Here is a 25,693-nt window from a genome sequence, read left to right as displayed (position 1 = left end):
TACTGCCTTAAAATTTTTATTAAGAAGAAAATTAAACCTTTTTAAACTGAGGGAAAATATACCAATAATTATTTGTTATGGATCTCTTTATATAGTTGGCCATGTGAAAAGTAATCTTGTTTCAAATCTCACAGCTTGGATTGCTGCTGTCATAATCAGTTTGAGTTTCATGGTTTGTTTCAATTACGACAGTATTTGTAGGACTTGTGTTGAAGAGACATTCGGCATCTGTCAAGCGTTGTAAGTATACAACCGGTTTCATTGATAACTTCACATCCAGCTTTTGAGAGTTTAAACATTCATAAACATCAAAGTGTCCACTATTAAAATCGTCACCTGTGAATCTAAGATGTTTAAGAGGCATTGGCGGTTGTCGAAAGGTGTAAAATATTTGGCCATTTCGGTACACTTGAAAGTGACAACCAAACAATTCAGCGGCAGCCATCAACTCACATGCAGATCCATAGGTGAAGGGCTTAAGCATTTCACTCTTATAGTGCTCCTGTGTAGTATAATTATCTCCTGTACCGTCATCAGTCCAAACTTGAACCTGTCCCAGTCATTCAATACATAAGACACAATGTTCCTCCGGATATCAAGAGTGAGCCTGATATGGCCGTGCAATATGTAACACAGAGAATGTAAAAGGCAGGTGCCATCTCCGAGCATGGAAACCACTCGGTAAGTGACAGTTCTTTGATCAGCCTTCTACCTACACGGGAAGTTGGAGAATTAGTGATGAGTGAGTGAGTGAGTGAGTGAGTGAGTCAGTCAGTCAGTCAGTCAGTCAGTCAGTGAGGGCTTTGCCTTTTATTAGTATAGATTTCCGAGATACTGAATTTGGGACTTTCATTAGTTGTCAGTTATAATCATCAAAATTAAAGAAATAAACATTTGAAATACATCAGTCTGTGTGTAATGAATGAATCTAACATACAAGTTTCACTTTTTGAATGGAATTACTGAAATAAATCAACTTTGTCATGATATTCTAATTTTATGACCAGCACCTGTAATTTATCACACACTTGGCTCATCGCTGTTCCAGGAATCCACTGCATGTGTTTTGACGTCTCAGTCTGGACTCTCACTCTTTCTGTTTCTTGTAACTTATGGAGATCTCTTCCTCCTCTGTTGTAATAATGAGCATGTTGAGGCTGGTTATCTTTCACTGCTTCGTCTGTGTTCACCACTTCTGGCTGTTGTAGACTCCTGCATACTGGTAGCAGTGTTTTGGTCCTTCTGCTCATGAGTCTCTGTGCTAGACTGGAAATAAACCCTTGCGGAGGAGTGTTTGTGTTCTAAGATAGCAAGATAGGGATTTGATCTTGCTTGCTTTGCTTTTGTCATCAGTTGTTTTACAGTTTTGACAGCAGATTCTGTTTTGCCATTGCTATGTGGATAAACAGGTCACATGTTCGAAGTCCCAATCCTTGTTAAACTGCTTGAATTCCAGGAAAGAATACTGTGGCCTATTATTATCTGGGATGCCATGATGTGCAAAATGACCTTTTCATTTGTGAACAACAGTAATTGATTTAGTATATGGAAGGTAGTCAATTTCCCAGAAGTTTGAAAAATAGTCAACTGTAATGACATAGTCTCAGTTATTGAATTGAATTAGGTCTGTTCCGACTTTTGCCCAAGGTCTCCTTGGAATTTTATTTGGACACATTGTTTCTTTTTGCTGACGTGTGTCAAAAAGTCTGCACACTTTACACTTTCTTATGTAGGTCTTTAGGGCTTTGTTCATACCCAGCCAGTACAAGCATTCTCTGGCTCTGTGAAGACAACCTTCGACACGTAGATGTGAGGAGTGAATTCTCTCCATAATTTCTGATCTCAGACCATGTGGAATTACTGCACACTCACCCCTGAATATTACACCATGCTGTACACTGAGCTTATCCTGCACTGAAAAAATGGTCTCATCTTCTCTTGCATTTGTGATCTTTCCCTTGGTCATCCCTGGAATATCACCTGCTTCAGTGACTGGAATGTTTTGTCTTTCTCTGTTTCTGCCTGGATGTTCTGCAGCTTTTCCTCAGATATAGATAAGTACTGAATCATGTTTATTGACCCAGTTTCAGTTTCCACCCATCTATCTGTGCCACACTCTAAGCTCTGCTAAGTGTGTCAGCTACATGTGTAAATTGATTTGGAACATATGTGACATCTAATTTATATTTCTGCACTTTCAGTAGCATTCTCTGAAGACTCCTGGGTGCACTGGGTAGTGGCTTCCTCATGATGGTTTCCAATGGCTTGTGATCGGTTTGGACTTCAACTTTTCTACCATAAGTGTATTGATGGAATTTCTCCATACCAAACAGGATGGCTAAATGCTCTTTTTCTATCTGCACATAGCCTCTCTCAGTGGGTGTGAATGCTCTGCTGCCATAGGCTATAGGTTGTCCTTCCTGCATGAGTCTTGCTCCAAATTCCTTCTCTGATGAATCACACTGAAGGTCTTCCTATGAATTGTAATACATTAGGAGAGGAACTGTACCTATTACACTTTTTAACTTCCTAAAAGCCTAATTTTGTACATCTGTCCATCTCCAAACTATATTCTTATGTGTCAATTACCTCAGGACCTGACAGTAGTCCAACAAGTGCTCACAAAATTTTACTGGTAGTTTACCATTCCTAAAAATGTCTGCAGCCCTTTTAAGTCAGATGGTCTTGACATGTTTGTGATGGCTCTGCTTTTCTCCAGATCTACATTTAAGTCTTCAAATGTTAGCCTGTGTCTGGTGTAAGGCACTTATTTCTGCCTTAACTTGAAATTCTCTGTGTTCAACTTAATCATGTGCTCTTTGCACAGCACTAATAGCTTTTTAAATTGGCATCATGGTCTCTTCAATACTGTTTCATTGTTCTAACCTTCGCCAATGACAAGAATATCAACTGCAATGGTACACTCACCTGGTAGCCCATCTAGTGCCTGGTTAACCAATGCTGGAAGACTTCTGGTGCAGGGCTTATACCCAGCCATCTATACTTACCAAAAGCTATTACAAAGGTTACTTGACCCTTCTGTCAGTTTCATGTGCCAGAACCCACTCTTTACATCACACACCGTGAAAACTTTGGCCAAATCTGGTAGCACATAATCTATTGTTGGAAGAGGAAATTACTGCCTCTTCAGTCCCCTACTGAGTGGCATTGGGCCAATACATATTCTCAGTTTACCAGATCTTTTCTCCACAATAACCATGCTATTGATCCACTTGGTGCTCTTCTCTATCTGTGCAATGATTCCTCTCTCCTATAAGCTTCTCAGCTAATCCTTTAAGGGATTCATCAAAGAAACAGGAATTTGTCACTTTGGCAACTCTACTGGTGAAATATTAGGATCCACAGACAGCCAAACCCTTTCAAAAACATCAGCATACTCGTTAAATATATATTTCATGTCACATGGCTGTCTTTCATCTTTTCCCTCAGCGACAATGTCATCTATGATTATAATATTCTAATGCTGAATTCTTAGTAGATACTTTGCAATGGTACTGAGGAGCTCTACTCCACCACTATAAACTCTAGGGCTCCTGTTTCTTGGGTTTCTTATTTTAATTCTGTATTTACCAATGGGTTTCAGTGTGCTCTTATTGTACATAACCAAAACCTGTTGTGTCTTCTCTAGCTGTGTAACCGGACTAAGCCGGCCAGTTGGTATGATGTTGCTGATGGCTCCACAGTCCTATTGGAATTTTACTAGCCTAATTTCCTATAAGAATTGTTTCAAAAAGCTGCTTACTTTGTGGACTGTCACCTTCCTGAGGCTGAGTATCTCATGAAACTGTTCCTCTTCAGTTTCTTTAACACTCTTGACTTTTGTAAAAGTCCTTGAATACACATGTGGCTGTAAAATAATTTAATTTGTCAATTTTTTTGCACTGTTTTCCATATGCTGGACAGGTTCCTTTTGTCCATTAATGTAGTTGTCCACAAAATTTGTACTTTTTAATCCTGGTCTTATCAGCTTTTTTAACAAAATTTACTTCTTCAAACTGCTGTCCTTCGATTGTCTTAGTATTTTCTTCTGACAGTTCAGCGGCTTGGCATATTTGCTAACATTTTTCCAGTGTCTAATCTGTGTCTCTTTAAAGGTGTTCTCTTGAATGTGAGTTCTGAATGCCATATACTAGTCTTTTATTGTTCCAAAGTTGCACATTGCTGCTGACACTCTCAAGTCTGTGACATAGTACTTTATTTTCTCTTATATTCTGGTTGTTGGAGAAAAATGTATATATCTCAATGGCTTCATTCGGTTAAGGATTTCAATGGTTTTTGAAGGCAGTTAACAACACGCCAATAGTCAAATCTCCTGGTGGCACTGCAGTACACAGTGTGTCACAATTTCACTTCCAGATTCCCCTTTTAGATATTTCAAAACTTTTACCTTCATTGTCTCTTTTGTTTTGCTAAAGGTAGTGTCTGTGTATAGTGAAAATTCGTCTTTCCATAACTTCCATGCCTTGGAAAGATTTGACTCATTCCAATTCAAAGCCTGGGGAGGTTTCAATCCAAATGCGGCATCCATTTTCCTAGCGCACCATCTCAAAAAATTGCTTTCAGTTCGGATTTCTTATCTTACTTAAGTAGATTTACGTTACTCAATTTTCTTCAATGTTGCAATAACCACTGCCACCAGGTTTTACAATGAGCTCTTTATTCAGTTTCTAAGATATAATTGTATTAAATAACTCACACAAATCCAGCATCTTAGTTCTCTGCAACTTTGCTTACAAAAGCCGCATGCTTCTAACAAAAAGGCTATGTATTCCAACAACTCTGAGTTTACCTCATTACAAGGTCTACTCAGTGGTACATACCTATAAAGAGGATAAGTCTGGCTTCTTAAGTTTGTTCTTATTTCATTTGTTAATTTCCATTTTCTTGCCATTATCACTGGAATTTACAACTTTGTAGGGTGTACATGGTGTAGTAATACAGTCTGTTCCTATTCTAATTTAAGAGAGACAGAGGGTTTTTAAGTAATCCACAGAAGTTTGGACAACTGTGCAAATTGTTTGCTTCAACATGCAAGGCTTAATTTACTTGAATTGCTGCATAACATCTGTAGGTTGTACGCTGTTAGTTGTTCCCTGAAGGAGGCCCTTTTGTAATGTTATGATATTTCCTTTTTCCAATTTTTGCTAACCTAATCTTTAAATGTAAACCTCTGGTTGTTTACTGCTTACCTTTTCACCATTTTAGTGCATTCATTGCAGTTCAACTGAATAAATTTAAAAAAATGTTAAAAACTGAGGTGTTCTAAAACTTTTGACCGGTAGTGTAGTTGTGTCCAGCTCATAATGTCCTATCAGTGCCAAAGTTCAATTTTATATATCTGCTTTTTAGTATGGTCAAGGGTAAGAACACTGAGTTAAAGTACAGAGTCTTGGCAATTTTATTTTGACTTTGATCTTACATTGTGTTTTGGATTTTATATTTAGCTTTGTTTCATTCACTGGTTTCCTGATCCCTGTATATCTTTTGACCACACTTCATTTTTTTGCCATTTTCTTATTATTTTATCTTTGTCAATTTTTTAAACTAGATTCTATTTTTTCTTTGGTCCTTCAGGGCTCTGAATGAGACCACAACAGAACCCTGTCTGGACAGAGTACAAGACTATCATAGTGCACATTCAAGCATAGGCCTAACTTTACTTCCATTAAGGCACTTCAGTTTAGCCAATCGACATAACAACAATTTCTTTGGGGAATGGGAAGAAAACTGAAGTGTCTGAGGGAAAATATGGCTAAAAATATAGCAGTGACTGGGAACAGGATTTGATGTATGAGACAGTGGCATTACTACCTTGCCTCTATGGTACCTAAGCGGAAAAATGATAAAAGCTACAAGGAAAAATCTGTCATTTGGTGAAGGAAAGAATACAAGAACTATACAGAAACTGATTGTTTGACTGTGAACAGGGAAAGTGAAACTGAAAATAAGGTAGAAACAAATCAAAACAACTATCGAGAGACTGGGAGAGAATAAAACCACAATGAGGTGCTTAACAAAGGAATACAAACATGTGAAGTGTAGGAAGACTTGAATGCTTGAAAAAACTGTAAAACATCAGATAGATCTAGCATTAAAAGCTTTAAGAATTTCAAGTGCTTTGAACTAAGAGTATATATTTTCAAGAGAACATTTTTCTCCTGGAAAGAAAAGAAAATTATAACAAGGGAGAATTCAGAAAGTACTTACTGTGAATAAAAAGAAACAGTAATTACATTTAGTGCTGAAGAAGGCTCAGTTGAATTGCTTTTTTCCTTACCAGACTGTGCCCTGGTAATGAGTACAGGTTCTACCTCTCTAAAGACACATTGTCCTGATCATGGTTTAAGAACATTTTTATGTTCAATTATGGATTAGGCATACACATGTACTTTGTTTATGTAACACATTATTATTTATTTATTTATTTATTTGCAATTCTGATGAATATAACATGTTTTTGAAGGTTTGCTGCCATTTTGTTCCATTTCTGATGGACAGTACAGCGGTGTAGCGGTTAACACTTCTGTCTTACAGGTAATACTTTCTGCTTGGATATACCACATTCTGTTATAGTGCAACAAGGGTTATTTGTTGTTTATTAATAATTTTTTAATTATTTAAAGCTAATAGTTCATATTATGTTATTAATTCAGCTTTTGGTTTTGTCTTTTCTGTGTAATTATGCAATATAATGGTTCTATTCATATTGTATTTAATAATTACAATTTTATATTGTGTAACTATTGGATGGTTTTGGTTTAGATATCCATCCTTTCTCTTTAAAGTGGAAGCCAAGGATGGGGGGAGACCTGAGGATGCAGCTGGGAAACTGTCCCACCAGTACAAATGAACATTCTGGTTTTGACTGCCTGAAGACAGATTCACCTTGTCATCACTGCTAATGAGAGTCATTACCTACAAGATGCCATTATGAGGCTAGGAGAAGATGCATCTACACGATAGACGCTTGGGCCTGATGCTTACGCAAGACAGGCCTATAACTTTCCCCAGTCACTCTCAGGACAAACTCTTTTTTACTCTTTTGTACTGTTTTTACAGCCCGAGTCATACTCGGGTCTAATGTAAAGGAGGTTAAAAGGCACATTGTGTGGATTGGGCTTTTTGGTTTTGTTTGCTTTAGATGTTGCTTTTCAGACAAAACCTTATTTTTCCTCTTTTTGTATTTGCATCACTTTTTCTGCAATTCTTTTTTGAACTCTTTAACAAATTCTTTAACTTTAAGGAGCTTGCTTTATTTTGTGATGTGTCAGAGGTTTGACAGTTTCCATTTTCTCAACTTTTGTGGACATTCAGAGGCTTTTATTATTTTAAAATCCTTAGCTCAGGCCAAAGCCTGTCTGTTTAGTTGGGAGTCAGGCTACCCAGGATGAGGCCTATTCCAGGGTCCCTTAAATAAAGGCAGGTCTGATCTTTTTGTGTGGGTTTTTGAGGCCTGCTGTCCCTTCCTTTCTGAACTGTCATCATTTATTTGGGTTTAACCTTTTGATCCCACTAATATTTTGACTACTGTTAATTTGAATCATCATGGGCACTGCCTTCTTGTTACATTATAACTTAGGTAGGGCCATGTTATTTACTGTTTCCACAGTTACTGCCAATCATTTTATGTACCTTGTCACTCGTAAAGAATGGCAGTGCACAGTGATTGGTTTTCTGACTTTGGGGAAAAGCTCTACTCATTATTATGTGCATGTTTATTTTACCTTTTGAATTTTCTGACTTTGGCTAATGACTTTAAAATTGCTTAATTTTATTTTATCATGGGTGCTTGCTCAATCATTCATGAACCTAGACCTAATTTCCCACTGCTCTTTTGCCTCAAACCCTTCATATCCTGATTCCACTCTTACTGTCCTTTTCAAGATAGGTACAATATAAACAGACTTTCTGTGAGCATTCCACTTTCTTCATCTTGTCCCCAAGATGTATGTGTTATAGTTCTGATAACTCTAAATTGCCCAATATCAGTAGGTCTGGGTGTGTATTTAAGTGTGCCTCTCATTCATTCTAGCATTGGTTCCTACTTTATCTGCAACCTGTAATTGGTTAAAAGAATACTCTACCCAAAAAAGTCATATTTTTGTGTATGCTATTTACCATATGTGGTTTGTCATGATAGTCAAGACATTTAATTTCAGATTTAATGAACAGTTGAGATAACAAACGTTGTGATGGAATAGCCACCTATGGAGACCAATGCTGGGCAACAGCAAAACAATATAAAAATAAAGTGAAAAAAACTAATGTCACTTGTGCCGTATAATCCACACGTCAGATCACCCAGGATGCTTACAGTGGGTAAACTGCATTCATTTTTTACATTATATATAACAAATATATGGAGTGCACTACATGGAAACATGTTCACATGAGAACAAACTTTTGAACTGAAGATCTCTCTCTCTTTCCCTCATTCATCAGTCAAGATTCCTTATATGGGATAAGTAAAACATAAAAAAATATAATCTTTGGCTGGAGTATTCCTTTAATAGGCTTCAGAAGAAGGATGGATGGATGGATGCACACACTGTTAAAGTTGGCATGATATAATATATACATAGTATTCCTCTCATGAACCAAATGTCAAAGTGTAACATTCTGTTTTAAAATTGTGTACAAGATGGGAAGATTTGCAGATGTAAATATCAAAGAATGATGAATTATAAGTTATATTGTAACCTTACACATTCCAATATAAAAGAAAATTATATGAGATTCTAATACTAAAAGAATGAACTTTGTTTATTTTATAAAAGCATGGAAAGCCAAGCTAATGAAAACTGCTGACACATCATCCATAACCCTTGCTTTAATGTATATGTAGTTTAAAGTAAACACTAAAAGTCTTCTTCTATATGTTTTCTGTAACCTCTACTGCATGTTTTTCTTCCCCTGAGAATTTAATGCCTTTTTTGTTAGGATGGGGTGGGGGGGGGTCAACAGTTATCAAAGCTAAGATACAAATAACTGGAGGTGAAATAGCATAAAATTCTTCCCCAGCCGAATGTGTTTAATTACTGATTACTCCCTTCAGACAGAACAGCTGCGCCAGGATGTTTCAGTTTGAAATTGCCAAGAAGTTACAGGATGGCCAGAAGAAAGGCAATGAGTCTACCATCTCAGTTTAACGGGGTAATTACTGTGCTAGTTTAAAAAGAGTCTTGATTCATTAAAGCTTGATTTATACCTTTCAAAATAGGAAAGCTATTTTTTACCTCTCAGATGTCCGAGCAGTTTATATAATTTAAAAGAACTATGAAGAGACTATGAAGAAGGAAACACAATTAATTGTGCTGTTCTTGGCAGTCCGTTTTATGTGATGGTTAACACTTGCATTGCGTTAAAATGACTTTACTAATCTTTTGTCACAACAGAATTGGCTAATATTTTGATCATTGGTGCAGACCCTGAGTTATGGCATAGGGTCAGAAACATATCAAGAAAAAAATATTTGAACTAAGTGGCCCAGTACTTCTAAAACTCTTGATGCAGGAAAAAAAAATCCTAAATGTGCTTCTGGTTCTGCAGCAGGGGAAAGAATGCTGTCTTTTTCTAGCTCTTGCCAAGTAATCCTGTAAACCACTTTGATCAGCACTGTCATTCTTTTAACAAGACATAATGAATATATATAGTTCTATACTGTGCACAATTTAAAGATTTTTTTACATTTTGCAAAGAAAATAAATGGAAAAATAACATAATTAGCTGTAATTGTATATATTCTTTCTTTAATTCATTCTATCAAAATGAACAATTGTTCCAAATAAGCAACTTACCTTGGTGCTGGGTGACGGCACCTGACTGTCACAAAGAACTCCTATCCCCAAAGCCAAGGAAAAAATGGGTTGAATTAAAATGAACACTTTAGAATTCATCATCATTTTCCCTTGTAGCGACACTCTGTCTCCACCTCAGTCTCCTGAAAAGCTGCTTAAACAAATGCTGCTTTGCTGGCGTCCAGGGAGCAGCAAGGAGCCAGAAGCCGCTATGATGCTAAGAGCTGATGAAAACATTCAAGTTCAAGGAAATGTTCAAAGTGAGAGTATTTTCGTCCAGATTTTCACATTGCAGAAAAATAATTCCTTGTGTGACGCTGAAAAAAAATAGAAGAAAATGAAAAACGCTAACTTGAAAGTTTATGTTTTCTGCTCCTATGAGAAGACGAAAGACAAAATGCAGACACGCTTTCCTATTGGTAGTCAGAAGGTGTTGCATCTTAAAAGTATTCCCTAACTGGATTGTAAAATCCTCATGCTGAGCAAAACTGCTTGCTCATTACTTCACTGCTACTTCTAGGCAATCCAGCAAAGCTCAGAAGAGTTAACCCTATCATGGCAATATTGACATAAGCCCATTGGATTTACAATTATGTCATTCTTTTTTGAAAGATTGCAGTGATGTTTTTATTCTGCATCAGTGTTCGCAAAATATCCTTATTTCCTTCCATTTTCTGTCTGGCTTGTCTGTAGCCTGTGCGAATTAAAGGTGGGAACCAGCCTTGCATGGGATGCCAGTCTACCACAGGGCCCATTCACACAGTAATCCACACCCTCTCATACTGGGCAAATTTAAATGCTGGCACACATCCACCAATTGAGAGTCATCAATTAATATAAAACCTAAATCTTTAAGATTAATTTCAATATACTATCTATCTACATCTATCTATATCTAGATCTATATACATCTTCCAATATATATATGCATAGTTACTTGAAGCATTTATCACAGACTTTGTCAGTCTTTAATTTAGTTAGCCTCATAAATTGAAAGTAGAAACAATTTGCTAAAAGATAAAGTTGCATTATTGTTTATTACTATGTGATTATTATTTTAAGCTTTGAATTTAAGGTCATTTTCTCTGGAAACCCCTTCAAAAAAGGCTGTCACTTCTGTGGTCAATTCATGCAGTTCTTCTCACTGCTGTAATTCAGGGTTCTTTATTTATCAGGTAGCCTTTGTTTTTTTGAGACTCTCTGGCTTTTGAAAAAAAAAATAAGGCTAAGCATTTACAGTAGCACAATTCCACTAAACTGCATTTCACATCAGTATTGTTGTGTTACTGAGACTATTTTCAAGGTTGCACACTAGCTTTAGTGTTACCATACTCTGTTGGTTTCTTGTGCCATCTGCTGGCCACATTGTGAAATACAACACACCCAAACTCAATTTTATGTGAGTGAACTAATACATAATTTCTAACTGAGAACACAGTATGGCTGTTATCTCAAAGGAAAAAGTGAAATTGTAGACACAAATTTAAGCACAAGCTTAAAAGTTCACGTAAAAAGTTGCTGCATTAACATAGTATAGTTAAATGTGCACAATTCAAATTATTCATAATATGTGCTTTATAAAAGGCATCTGTCCATGGCAGAAATCAAAGGTTCATGAGCAACCTTCGGTCTAAGCTTTAAATGCCTGAAAAATATCCCTTGTCCCAAAATAGATAACCGGGATAGTTATAACTTAGAATATCAGTAAAACTGGTAATTGTTATAAACTTGAAACAATGTAAACTGTGCATGACATGGCTTTTCTCTATAAAAAAAACTGTGTTTTGGAAATTTGATTCTGTCATAATTCTTTCTATTACCAGGGTCTCTGTGGTGTCTGCTAGTTCTGCTGTTATAGTGGTGCTGGGTATCTTCCAATTTCTGTATTTCTTGTTTGCTGTACTCCATACCCAGCTGCTGTGTTGCCCATCCTGAACTTTGCCAGTTTGTAGAGCTCCATTTGTACAGAACTTAAAAGAACAATAAACCAGGAGGAGCCCCAACAGTTGCAAGTCCTCTTGTTCTTATTTACACTGGTCGCTCCAATATGTCATATACTGATTGTGATAGTTGGACAGAGAGCTTTATACAGTATATGTTGTTTTGAAGGGAGCCCTTGTAGCCCTAACATCAACAACAACATTTATTTATATAACACATTTTCATACAAATGATGTAGCTCAAATTGCTTTACATGATGTAGAAAGAGAAAAAAGACAAAATAAATAAGAAAATATGGAGGACAGAAAAAACAAAAAAAAAACTCCAGATGGCTGGAGAAAAAAAAACATCTGCAGGGGTTCCGAGGCCACGAGACTGCCCAGTTCACATGAAAGAACTTGATGATGACTGTCATGTGGACTTCTGGCCTTTAATCCATCCATGTAGGGACATCAGAGCTTGCTAATGCACATTAGATAAAACAGTGCTTTGATCCCAGAATATGCCTACTGCATCTCTTCACTATCATTGGCTTGTCTAGTTCACCTTATATATATATATAGATAGATAGATAGATAGATAGATAGATAGATAGATAGATAGATAGATAGATAGATAGATAGATAGATAGATAGCGCTTTATTTGTCCCCAGGGGAAATTTGCTTTTTTACAGAAGTTCTATAAGTAAATAAATAATAAATAGGTAGATAAACAAGTCTGCGGTGGGCTGGCACCCTTCCCGGGGTTTGTTTCCTGCCTTGCTCCCTATGTTGGCTGGATTGGCTCCAGCAGACCCCCGTCTGTAGTTAGGATATAGAGGGTTGGATAATGGATGGATAGATAAACAAGTAAATATATATATATGCAGACCAACCACAAGCGTTACCTGCTAGGTAACCACCCATACAATCAGATTGTGATTCAGACTATGAATGCCATAAATATAAATATATATATATATATATACACATACAATAGTCTGTGCACACAACAGAATGAGTATAAAGCAAGAACATTTAAAAGAAAGAAGCAAAAAGTTCTGACTTGGCTGTCATAGTCACATTGAAGCATTATACAGAAGTAATGCTGTTGGCATAAAAGAGCCCCAATAAAGTTTCTTGACACACTTCTGCTGAATGAATCATTTGTTGAAATTAGTCAGTGTTAGTTTGTCACAGAGAGGATGTGCAGCATTGCTCATAATAGCGCTTAATTTTGTTTTGATTCTCTCCTTCACTCCTACCACCGGGGGTCCAGAGGGTATCCCATAACTGAGCCTGCCCTTGTAATTAGCTTATTGATTCAGTGGTTGTCTCTTGAAGTGATGTTAAAAAGCCCAGCACATCACAGCATAGAAAATTGCATTGACCATCGCAGTTGTATAAGATGTGAAGAATGTCACTTCCCACATTAAAGAAATGTAGTCTCTCCTAAGGCAGAAAAGCCTGCTCTGTCCTTTCTCATATAGTTCCTCTGTGTTCTGAGATCAGTTGAATCCATCATTAATATGGACCCCCAAGTACTTGCAGGAGGTGACCACCACTACATCCACTCCTTGAATACTGACTGGAACATAGAGGCTTTTTGGTGCAGCGAAAGTCAATTGCCTGTTCCTTGGTTTTGCTGATGTTAAGATGCAGATAATTCTCTTTGCATTAAAAAACAAACTTTTCCACTTGACTTCTATGCTCTGTCTCATCCCCTTTATCAATAAACCACATAAATGCATAATCATCTGAGAATTTATGTAAGTGACAAGACCTGGTGTTATATTTATAGTCAAAGGTGTACAGGATAGAGAGTAATGGAGACAGGACTGTTCCTTGTGGTGCTCCAGTGTTGCTCACATCTGATCAAAAACACATTCCTTGAGTCTTACAAACTGCAGTCTACCCAACAGATAATCCATTATCCAGGACAACACCTGCATACTGTATCTATGAGTTTACCCCTTAACAGGGATGGCTGGATGGTTTTGAAGATGCTGGAGAAATAAAAAACATAATCCTCACAGTGCTGTCAGCTTTGTCCAGGTGAGAATAGATCTTGTGAAGCAAACAGATAATTGCATCCTCCACTCCAATCTTTGACCAGTAGGCAGACTGCAGTGGGTCCAAGTGGTCTACTACAAGAGGAGTCACATAGTCCAGGGACAGTCTCTCAAATGCCTTCATGATGTGACACATAAGTGCCACTGGCCATAGTCATTAGGTGATGAGCCGCCTGCCTTCTTTGGATCAGGAACTATGCAGGATGTTTTCCACAGCAATGGCACTTTCTGAAGCTTTAGGGACAGACTGCACAGGTGACAGAGGACACCACAAACTTGGCCTTAAGAACTCGAGGACTGACTGCATCTGGCCCCACAGGTTTTCCTGTATGTAGCTTCCTCAGTTGTCTGATTACTTGGTCTTCAGTTCACACTAATAGTCACAGGTGGACTTGTCACTGGCCATTCCAGTTTATGTGGTAGGAGTTGTTGATGTAGTAGGGATGGGCTACTCATTGGAAGAAGGTGGCATTGGGAGCAAAATTCCATTACAAAAACTGGCTCAGGGTGTTAGCTTTGTCTACATCGCTTTCTAGCACCTGAGCCGTGGATTATTCGAGTCCAGAAATTTTCACCCAGTCCATTCCAGACATCCTGTTATTCTGAGTGAGTTTGATTTCTGTTTTAGCTTTTTAAGCTTCCTTTCCTTCACTTGCTTTGCTACCCACTACCACAAAGTCACACACTAGCAATATACAGTGTCTCACACGTGTGCATAGGAGGCAGCTGAAGGGCTTAGAGATGAATGATAATACATCTACCCCTTACACTGACGCTCTTTCTAATTTCCCTGCAGGCCTTTCCCAGGAAGTCCCACCAGGAGCCACAGCCTCGACTCGAGACACATCACTTCCGGTCCAAACCCCGAGGACAACGTCACTTTCGGTCCCGGACCCCGAGGACGATATCACTTCCCCCAAACTTCCTATAAAGCCTCACACCTTTTCCATGGAAGGCAGTTCTGTTTTGGACTCTGTCGAGTAAACTTGACTCAATTATGAATCATTTACTTTTGCAACCAGGATACCGAATTACCACTAGAATTACCAGAGCCTACGAAAAAACTCGTAAATCCGTCCCACCTTAAATCTCTTCTTAAAATCGTTCACAGCTCTCCACCAGCGTCTTTTGTCATTTAAATGTGCTGATAAAAATCAGGCTGCAAGCAGCCAGCTATTCCATCCCCCAATCGACTTAGAACGTGCACAAACTTCTCCCAGCTCATGCCTTGATTGATTTTCTGGGAGTGAAGTAGAGTTTTAGAGTGGAAATGATAGATCATTTTTTGGAACACACGCATTTCATGTCTGTTCCGTTTCTACAGTACTCTATGTAAACACATTGTTAAAACAGAAACGTTTTTTATATTCTACTAGTAGATGACAAAATGTAGGCATAAACTATATAATGTATGAAGCTTGTAGTATCCAAGAAATACTTTTACAAAAGGTACAAATCTAACACAACAGTTGCGCTTTTATTCAAAAATATAACTGCAGAAACAAAAAGCCGCCTTAACATGCAACATTGACAGTCATTTATTATGACTCCCTCTGTGGCATAATAGAATCAGCTGCTGACTGGGAACCAAAAGGTTGCGAGTTCGATCCAGCACCACTCCGTTTTGAGAAGTAAGCTGCTCTTAGTCTTACTATTTTAGAATAAAAACATACATTTGATTTCCGGTCAGACCGGACCCGCTCTCTGAGTTGCACTTTCAGTTTAGAGCGACGCCAGCTTCTTTCAAGAGAGAACAGTGGAATGACGACTCTCTGAAACATGCAAAGAATGCAGTGGTCCTCGTCAATGGCCAACACACGCATCAGCCCATGCCACAGGGACCTCGCTTCGTCATTGAAAATGACTTGTTATATCGGGTTGCCGAGCATGAGTGGAGGGATCAGAAGTTGCTGCGAGTCCTGCAAACCTACCGGCGGCAGGTCTGCGAGTTAGCACACTCCCACCTTCTTGGGGGCCATCTCGGCTCCGACAAAACACTACAGCGAATCAAGCTCCGTTTTTTTTGGCCAGGAATTATTGAGGAAGTTCGCCGTTTTTGCATTTCCTGTCCGGAGTGTCAACTGCGACAAATTCCCAGGAGGGACCGTGCTCCTCTTGTCCCCCTCCCCCTGATTGATGTCCCTTTTGACCGGATTGGGGTTGACATAGTAGGACCCTTAGAACGATCAGCCCGAGGACATAAATATATACTCGTCCTCATGGATTATGCGACCCGATACCCTGAGGCCGTTCTTTTGCACTCGGCTACTTCCAAAACAATCGCACGGGAACTAGTAGGAGTCTTTGCGCGAGTTGGTGTCCCTAGAGAAGTCCTAACGGACCAAGGGATGCCTTTTACCTCTAAAACGTTCAAGGAGACTGCCAAGTTACTGAAGATAAAGCATTTAAAAACAGCAGTGTATCATCCTCAAACTGATGGGTTACTGGAGAGATTCAAACAGACTCTCAAGCAGATGCTTCGTAAGGTGGTCAGCGAGGATGGGAGGAATTGGGATCAACTCTTCCCCCTCGTCCTTTTTGCCTACTGGGAAGTTCCCCAAGCCTCTACAGGCTTCTCACTATTTGAGTTGTTATACGAACGACAGCCCCGGGGTATATTAGATATCTTAAAAGAGGGCTAGGAAAGAGAGGCACTTCCCTCGACAAATATTCTGAAATATATTGCCCAGCTGCGCAATAGATTTGATACAATTAGACCCATTCTAAAGAGTCATATGGAGGAGGCGCAAGCAGCACAGGCCCGCCTTTATGACCGTGGCAAAACTCTCCGGGAGTTCCGCCCAGGGGATCGCGTCATGGTGTTGGTGCCTACTTCTCACTCCAAATTGCTCACTCATTGGCTGAGCCCTTATGAAATTAAGGAAAGGAAGGGATTGGTTGACTATTTGGTTAAACAACCCAATCGTCGACCAAGCGAGCGGGTGTATCATGTGAACCTGCTGAAACCGTGGAAGGAGAGGGACCCCGATCTCTCCTCCGGTCAGCCCTGCTCACTCTTTGCTCAAAATAGTTCCATTAATTTCGGTGAGCATAGCACTGCTGCCTTGCAGTTAGGAGACCCGGGTTCGCTTCCCAGGTCCTCCCTGCGTGGAGTTTGCATGTTCTCCCCATGTCTGTGTGGGTTTCCTCCAGGCACTCCGGTTTCCTCCCACAGACCAAAGACATGCAGGTTAGGTGGATTGGTGATTCTAAGTTGGCCCTATTGTGTGGTTGTGTTTGTGTGTGTCCTGCAGTGGGTTGGCACCCTGCCTGGGATTGATTCCTGCCTTGTGCCCTGTGTTGGCTGGGATTGGCTCCAGCAGACCCCCTTGACCCTGTGTTTAGATTTAGTGGGTTGGAAAATGGATGGATGAGGCAGGAGCTGGAAGTACCAGAGGTGGTGAGTGAACAACCCGGCCGGACCTCCCTAATTGTGCATGACATATTGACTGACCCGGGGGTGATCGTCCAAGAGCAGCAACCTATAGACTCCAGGAGGCAAAGAAAGCTGAGGTGGAACTGGAAATCAAATGAATGCTGGAACTAGGAGTGATCGAGGAGAGTTTTAGTTCTTGGTCCAGTCCCATCGTCTTAATTGGAGGCAGTTGGAGGTTTTGCAATGACTTCCGTCAGCTTAATCAGGTTTCCTGGTTTGATGCTTATCCCATGCTTCGTGTGGGCAACCTCCTCGAGAGGCTGGGACCAGCTAAATTCCTGACCACATTTGACATGACAAAGGGGTACTGGCAGGTTCCTTTAACGGAGTCCGCAAAGGAAAAAAACGCATTTAGCACTCCTAGCGGGCACTGGCAGTATCGTGTCCTTCCATTCAGGTTACACGGGGCGCCTGCAACTTTCCAGTGTCTGGTGGACAAAGTGTTCCGACCCCATAACTCATTTTTTGCTGCCTACCTGGATGACAGCAGGTCACAGTGGTATTGCGGGCACTAGGAGAGGCCAGGCCTCGAATCAATCCCAAGAAATGTTTCTTCGGGTTGAGAGAAGCCAAGTATTTGGGCAACCTGGTAGGCCGGGGTACTGTGAGGCCACAGTGTTCCAAATTAAATGCCATACTGACATGGCAACGTCCTCGAACCAAGCGGCAAGTCCGATCCTTTCTTGGTTTGGCCGGGTACTACCGCCAGTTTGTGCCTCGCTTCTCCGAGAGAACGGCGCCCTTGACCGACTTGACGAAGAAAAGAGCTCCCAACCTAGTGGTATGGTCTGACAAAACGGGGACTGCATTCAGTGACTTAAAAAAGGCTCTGACTTCAGCACCTATATTAAGTCTTTTAGGGCGGATGTCGACTTTTGTCGTCGATAATCAGCTGTTAATGGCGACAAATCTCACTGTCACGTCACAGGCATTCCCTCTGTGCATCGTGGAGAAGGAAGCTCTGGCGATTAAATGGGCGGTTACGCAGCTGCGGTACTACCTCTTGGGTCGCGTGTTCACTCTGGTGACGGATCATGCACCCCTAAAGTGGATGGCCCTTCACAGGGAGTCGAATCCACAAGTCACCAGGTGGTTTCTTGACTTGCAGCAATACAAGTTTTTGCTCGTTCATCGTCAGGGGTCTCTTCATGCCAACGCTGATGCCCTCTCCCGGGCTCACGACCTCTCGGTGTAGGACGCCCGACCTGACAGGTTTAGGCTGAGGGGGGAGTCTTGTCTTGTGCATAGGAGACAGCTGAAAAGCTTAGAGATGAATGATAATACATCTGCCCAGGGGGGGGGTGGCGGGATACACTGACGCTCTTTCTAAGCTCCCTGCAGGCCTTTCCCGGGAAATCCCACCAGGAGCCACTGCCTCGACTCAGGACACATCACTTCCGGTCCCAGCCCCGAGGACAACATCACACCTTTTCCCTGGAAGGCAGTTCTGTTTTGGACTCTGTCGTGTAAACTTGACTCAATTATGAATCATTTACTTTTGCGGCCAGGATACCGAATTAAATGGGTGGCTGCCCCAAACCTTGCTATGTCTCTTGTCTCTTCTTCTCACAACAGCTATGCCAAATGGAAATTTGTCAAAAAATGAATGCCGGTATCTTTACAAAAAGCTAAAGACTTTTCCCACACAACACTTAAGTAAAGGTTGGGTAGGCACATACTCTTAACTTTTCCACCAAATACTTTTATTTTTCCATACTGTGGATGAAGTAATTTTTGACCCACAATGTCTGTGAGCCATGTACAGAAAATGTTCTCAAGGAAACACAGAGAGTGTGAAGTTCCTAAGGTTTGAAGCCTTATATATGTACCCAGAATACAGAAGCATAATCAAGGTGTGCTATGTAGAAAAGCTGTATCAAGAAAAAGATGGATTTTACCAATGTCAGTCTACAAAGCCAGCATTCCCAATCACCAGGCTGACTGTACTAGCAGCAAAAAACTACTGTTGTGTCCTGCACCATTTTAAGCAGGTCTGTCTGCTCAGAGACACAGCTAGGATTTAACCCTTTAAACAAAGCAGCTGAATATATGAGGTATGATCTGGAGGCATAATGTGCTGTAAGTCTCTGGTGAACTCCTGGTTTAAACAGTACCTTTGATATCAAAGTGAATCCACACCAGAACTGAAAAGACAATCTAGAAGCAGGCATATGGAAGCTTTGAGCTGAGATGAACAAAACACTGACTATCTGTTATCATGGTAGAGTGGCTACATTCAGAGGCACTCAGAGAGATTAATGAAGATAAGCATTTCTGAGCATTTTAAACATATACAGGAGATACTTTTCTTACAGGAATGCTACAATTGCATAGAAAAGCCAACAAAAGGAAAAACTACAACATTGTATTACATTTTATTAATAAGTCCTTCTAAACACATTGATATTTCTTTTTACTGTGGTATGCGAGTGAATATTCTCTATTCTTAGAACATTTAGCACCACTGTTGGTTGCTGAGGCATGTATTCTTCTATTGTTGTCAAAACAACTTAGATAAAATTGGCCACTGAGATAATTTCCAGCTTCTGTTTTACTCATTGCATCACCACTCCCCGTCTCAACTTTTAAGCAATTATAATATCATGTTCTTCTCTAACATTAATCCAAATATCTAGTAACAGTTACTAGATGTATTTGTTGTTATTATACACAACTATTTAAGTACAAAGTATGGCACAGTCCAGTCCCTTATGCCAGATGACATCAGGTTTCAAGGCATTGTGCAAATCAAGAAGAAAAACTTGAGATTATGGTTATAATTAAAAATTTCAGAAAAAAGAAAATATAAGTTATGAAAAAGTGTATTACTTTTCACACAAATATTTTGGTCAGAAGAAAAGGGCTCAAACCTTATTGCTTCCCATCAGTATTGTACCCCTTTGTATTTATAGTTCATGTAATTGTATTTGAACAAATTGACTTCTTCTTGTCACACAGGAAACTTAAAAACATCAAATAAACAGGAAAACAAAAGCAAAACCATATTATGTAGCCTAAACTCTTTCCCACAAACTGTCGACAACCAGGAAGGTCCTGGTGTTGGCTGGGAGGACACATCTTAAGATGTCCACAAGAAGCTATTGTGGGACCATCTCTCTTGGCCACATGACCTGAGAAGAACCTTCAAAAGAAGATGCTACAAGAGAGGACCGCAGTTCTTTTTTGACTGCTGGCAAAAGGAAGAGCTCCACATTTTAATTAATGAATGTCAAATTTGTTAAAATGGGATCAAGCTAATAAAGAAAATAAAGTGAAGTTTATCATTCAAAGACACTTTGCACTGCTCTCCTAGACCTCTAATTAATTATACAAAAGCCTTACATGCTATTAATACTTACTGGGGGTAAATAATAGCATCCTTTAAATGTTGTGCTTGTGGCATCCTCAATTTTCTCAGGAAAACTTCCCCTGTCTGATTATTGTGACCACAAGGGGGTGCCAGAAACTCCCAAACCACAGACTCAGTATAACAATACATAATCTCTCTATTATAAAAAAAAAATCCTGTGGAATGAATGACTAGGAGACCATACGTGATATTCACGTTAAGATCACGAAAGACAAATAAAAGAACTGCGAGACGAAAGAGAATGGGCAAAAAAAAAATCATTAGTATAAAGGGAAGCAGCACACACAGATGCAGGTGTTTCAGTGCATATAAAGCGTATAAAGGACAATACGTTATAAATGAAACGTCGACGAAAAAAAGATCGCATTAGCGCAAAAAAAAGGAAATTAATCAGGACCAGAAGTAATTGAAAAAACAGCAGGTCAAAGCGAGGTCAGAAATAAAAGAAAAACAGCAGAAAAAAAAGTCTTTTTACATTTGTAAATGCACAAAACGTAGATTTACACAATTCTAGAACATACTGTATTAGAATCTGTGGTCCCACAACAGTTAAAGCAATGACAAGTTTAATTTCAAAGAAAACACAATTCGGTCAGGTGTATATTTATGATCATGAAGAAGCGATCACAACGTGAGCAGCAGAAACACAAAGTAGCAAAAAGGACAGTGGCTGTACAGGCTTTAAATAGATCGAAGGGCAGCGCAACAGCAGCCCCCAAACCGCCCCCTCCTGACAACGCAAGCAGCGTTATACATTGCAAGAAAGAATTTAACCACGCCTGGGGCCAGAAATAAAGGACAAGTATTGTTTTTACAATGTCATGCGAGGCCAGGCAGTGAGCCATCATTTAAAACAAGTCCACAGACATCTAACCTAGCAGTTGTTGGATTGCTGTTGGCAGATAAGCATCATGTGCTCCCAGCTCTTAAAACAACAACATGCGACAAGCAGAAGAGGCAGCTCGCAAGCATCTAAAAGACAGCAAATGATGCAAAGGCATATCCTTAGCTTGCGTTTAGCTGCCCCCCCTTCACAACATGAGCAGCATTATACGTCTGGTGAGAAAGAGATGTAACCATGCACTGGCTGGAAACAAAGGACAAGTACTGTTTTTCCAAAAGTTTTTAAAGTAAAAGTGAAAATAATGCATATGTAACAATTCCCAAGAAAAAAACAATCTCTTTAAATTGTATATTGCCTGCCTAAGGTAAAGTCATCCCTGATGGAGGATTGCAGGAATCGTGGGAAAGAGGGGTCCTTTCATCAGATTAGCGCTATTTCAGCTGTGTAATGGCAAAATGGGGAAGGCAGCTTGATGAATAAGGTCTCCAGGACTTAAAACAAATCCAAATCATATTATGTGATATAATTTAATGTGAAATTCTACTCCATACTTCTAGAATTTTTATTTTTATACTGTATTGAGGATTTATTCTGTTCTTTGTATTTTACTGTATCGTATTGACCCCCTTCTTTTTGACACCCACTGCACGCCCAACCTTCCAGGAAAGGGGTCTCTCTTTGAACTGCCTTTCTCAAGGTTTCTTTGATTTTTTCCCTACAAAGGTTTTTTTGGGAGTTTTTTAAGGTCTTCTTAGAGGGTCAAGGCTGGGTGGCTGTCAGGAGGCAGGGCCTGTTAAAGCCCAATGCGGTACTTCTTGTGTGATTTTGGGCTATACAAAAAATAAATTGTATTGTATTGTATATCCGGTAAACCAAACACAGGGGTGGGCAAGCGAAGCGAGCAGGGGGCAGAGCCCCCTAGTGTATGAATAAAATAGACCATTTATTCACTCAAGTACCTTTAAACACAATATTCTGAATATAAAAGCCACCAAATCACAATAGACCGATATTATTCTTCCTCCTTCTCTCCTCCACTGAGTATCACCTTCTGCCTCCTGACTCTGGCTCATCCATGACTTCCTTTTATGCTGGACCCGAGAATGCTTCTGGTGTCATCCCACATACTCTGAGAAGCTTTTCCAGGCCATAATGAAAGTAAGGAGGTCTTCCCCAGCAAAGCGATCAGGGGGCAAACCCCCCTAGTCTTATATATAAATGTCTATGTGTGGAAGTGTGTGTCTGTTTGTCCGGCCTGGAAGTGCGAGGCTACAGCATGAAGCCAGCAAGGAGGCCCTAAGTTAATGAGTCAGAAGAAGAAAGAAGTAATAAGTGAGGTGACCACATCGTCAAAATGAAACCTTCATGGAAAGAGAAACTTGGTTAGCCGCTAATAGACGGGGCTTTGTGTGTGGGGGGGGTGGTCGGGCGAGCACATCTGCAAAACGAAACCGCCAACTCTGCATTTCAGTTTTTTTCTGACGATTTCAATAGTTTCTAGGAGCCTGAGCTTTTTACAGCACAGGCTTACACAGCTAGTTTATCTAGCAATTCACAAAGTGAGAAAATGAACCACATATCTTAAAATTGTTTTTTATTTCCAATCTTTCAACAACCTTCCAGGTTTCATCATCAGAAGAAAATGATTAGACACACAGGAATCAACAACAATATATAGCAAATGAGGCGGAAGGGGTAGGGGAGGTGTATCAATAAAGTGGGGAGCGGAAGGCACTGGTCATAAAGTCTTTTATTATTTAGGTGTCCTTCATTTTAAGCCTGCATATGCTGGGTTCGTTCAATGGCTCTCTAGCACTTTTAGTATTAGCCCTGAATTTTACTTGAACAGTGTCCCAGTTATGACCAACACTTTCCAAACCCCACCTTATTGATCCACCCCCAACACACACCGTCATTTACTGTATATTGCCAATGATTCCTGTATGTCTAATCATTTTCCTCTGATGATATATAGCCTTTTCACAAGAATGTTAACAAAGTAATGCCACTTGTTTATGAATGAATAACTGAGTATGAATTTACAAGTGTGCAAAATGTGTGCACCAATTTATAATGTATAGGATACTTTCTTTTGTATTTATTCACATTATTTAGGTAAATTTTCACCAGAAAAGAAACACCACATTTGTCTAATAAGAGCTACACCATATAATGATATGCTGTGTTACATGCAATATTTGGGGAAGTTATTAGGCATTTATCATGTAATCTTTGTAGCTCAGCAGATAATTACTCACCTCTCAAGTATATGTGTCTAGACTTTTTAACTGACTGATAGGGGGCTCTGCCCCCTACTTGCTTCGCTCGCCAACCCCCAATTTAAACATTCTCCAGTTTGCTTTTAGTGTCATTCACATCTGCATTGATATATATTCAGATTTGTTTTTGTTACAAACAATTGGAATGTGCACAACAATGCCAAAAACACCAGGCCAAAAAGCACCACACAACATTGTGCCTGTGGTCCTTACTGTGGGCCACTCATAAGCCAAGAAATTTAGATAGATAGATAGATAGATAGATAGATAGATAGATAGATAGATAGATAGATAGATAGATAGATAGAGAAGCTCAAATAAATACAAATATTATAACAAACAACACACTTACACACACACACACTAGCTTAGCTAATGAAAGGACATCTATTGCCTTCTAATAACAGACTTGTAGGTGAGAGTACGATGGATCAGATTGTTGTTAACGCTGCCCAGTTGTGCCACAGGTTTAGGTACTGAATGTATCATACCTTGCAGAGAATATTAAGCGGTTTTAGTAATGAATCATTTTTATAACACATTTCTAAATTCTGACACCGTCCATTTTAAAATTGATATTTCTACTTCCAAATAAAATCATACAATATCAGTGATTTGATACTTAAAAAAAAGATTATAATTAAACAGCTTGTGCATGGTCATGCATTTATTTCTAAACAAGAGCTGACCGTCAATGATCTTAAATTTCTGAACTTGATGGACGGTAAGTATTTTAGATTAAATCAGGTGCAAAACCTGAACCTTCCTTTTACCTTCTTTGTCCATAAAGTGTTGACTGTTGAATTGAAGATCCACCTCTTCCCCTTATTCACTGGTCAAGATTCCTGTCTTTAATTCAAAAGCAGTTTGTGGGAATAATGTCTTTACCTATTGATCTTCAACACAAAGTTTTCAAGATGTAACTGTTAATAATAAAAGGGTTTTGAATATATTTATCTACCTGAGTATCATATACAGTATTTGTATTAAATTTATGTTAAAGATCAGAACTTGTTGCTGGAGATCAGGACATGTCTTGTCATGCCACACATGCAGTTTCAGCTTATTTCAAAGCAAGTACTCAGAGAGAGAGGATAGCAAATGCATCTACCTGCAAGTCAACAAAGTAATTTCCAGACTGGGAGCATTCTTCTGTCATTAAATTCCATAGAAAGTAAGTGAATAAGACAAAGGAATTCCATGAGACGTTGCATGCTGTGTATGATGATGATGTACCTTCATACTATAAAGTGAAGTTTTGGACCAAGCTATTTAAATGGGATTGGGAATCGATTTGAAAAGACCCACACACAGGGCAACAAGAAATGTGCAGAAAAAGTGGAGACTATGATTATGGAAGATCTTCATGTTAAGGTTAATGTTATAGCCCATGAACTGGGCATTTCAGCTGGCACAGTTTCCACAATCATTCATACACATTTGATGATGTCAAAGTTCAGGTGTCACCTATTGCACTGTGGCACTCGGGTCCTAAATTGGGATACTGAGGTGGTTCATTATGTGGTGGGTGCAACAACACATTGTATCAATGCATGCTCTCAAGCTCAACCAACCTCAGTTTGTCAATGCTGACACCAGAACAGAAACAATGTCACCAGGAATTTAGTCATGAGAACTTGGATCTTCTTAGAGAAAATCTGATTGACTTTTTCTCAAAGATACTGGAGATAAATCATGGGTTCATCACCATGACCCTGAAACTACACAATTGTCCATACAGTGGAAGCATAAGGGGTGTCCCTATCCCCATATGCTGTAAAAGTCATGGCAACAATTTTCTAGGATACAAAGGTATCTGCTGTTGGAATTCATGACATACAAGTCATCCAACACTGGAGAAACCTACACTTCCACAATGAAGTTATTATATGAGGCCATCAAACAGGAATGTTGTAGGAAACTGTCAGAAGGTGTTTTGCTGCTTCAGGACAAT

At 39.5% G+C, this 25,693-nt stretch overlaps 1 protein-coding gene across 1 annotated transcript in view; it reads right to left on the bottom strand.

Moving 5' to 3' along the window:
* Positions 1-10,261, bottom strand: part of angptl5 (angiopoietin-like 5) — a 66,765-nt gene extending 56,504 nt beyond the window's left edge. The window contains exon 1 of the mRNA XM_039744341.1: positions 9,819-10,261. Coding sequence (XP_039600275.1) covers positions 9,819-9,923 — 105 coding nt within the window. The 5' untranslated portion in view covers positions 9,924-10,261. The remainder of the gene's footprint in view (positions 1-9,818) is intronic.
* Positions 10,262-25,693: the final 15,432 nt, after the last annotated feature.

Source organism: Polypterus senegalus, chromosome 2 (assembly GCF_016835505.1).
Source record: "Polypterus senegalus isolate Bchr_013 chromosome 2, ASM1683550v1, whole genome shotgun sequence".
Lineage (NCBI taxonomy): Eukaryota > Metazoa > Chordata > Cladistia > Polypteriformes > Polypteridae > Polypterus > Polypterus senegalus.
This window is presented reverse-complemented; position numbering and strand designations above follow the sequence as displayed.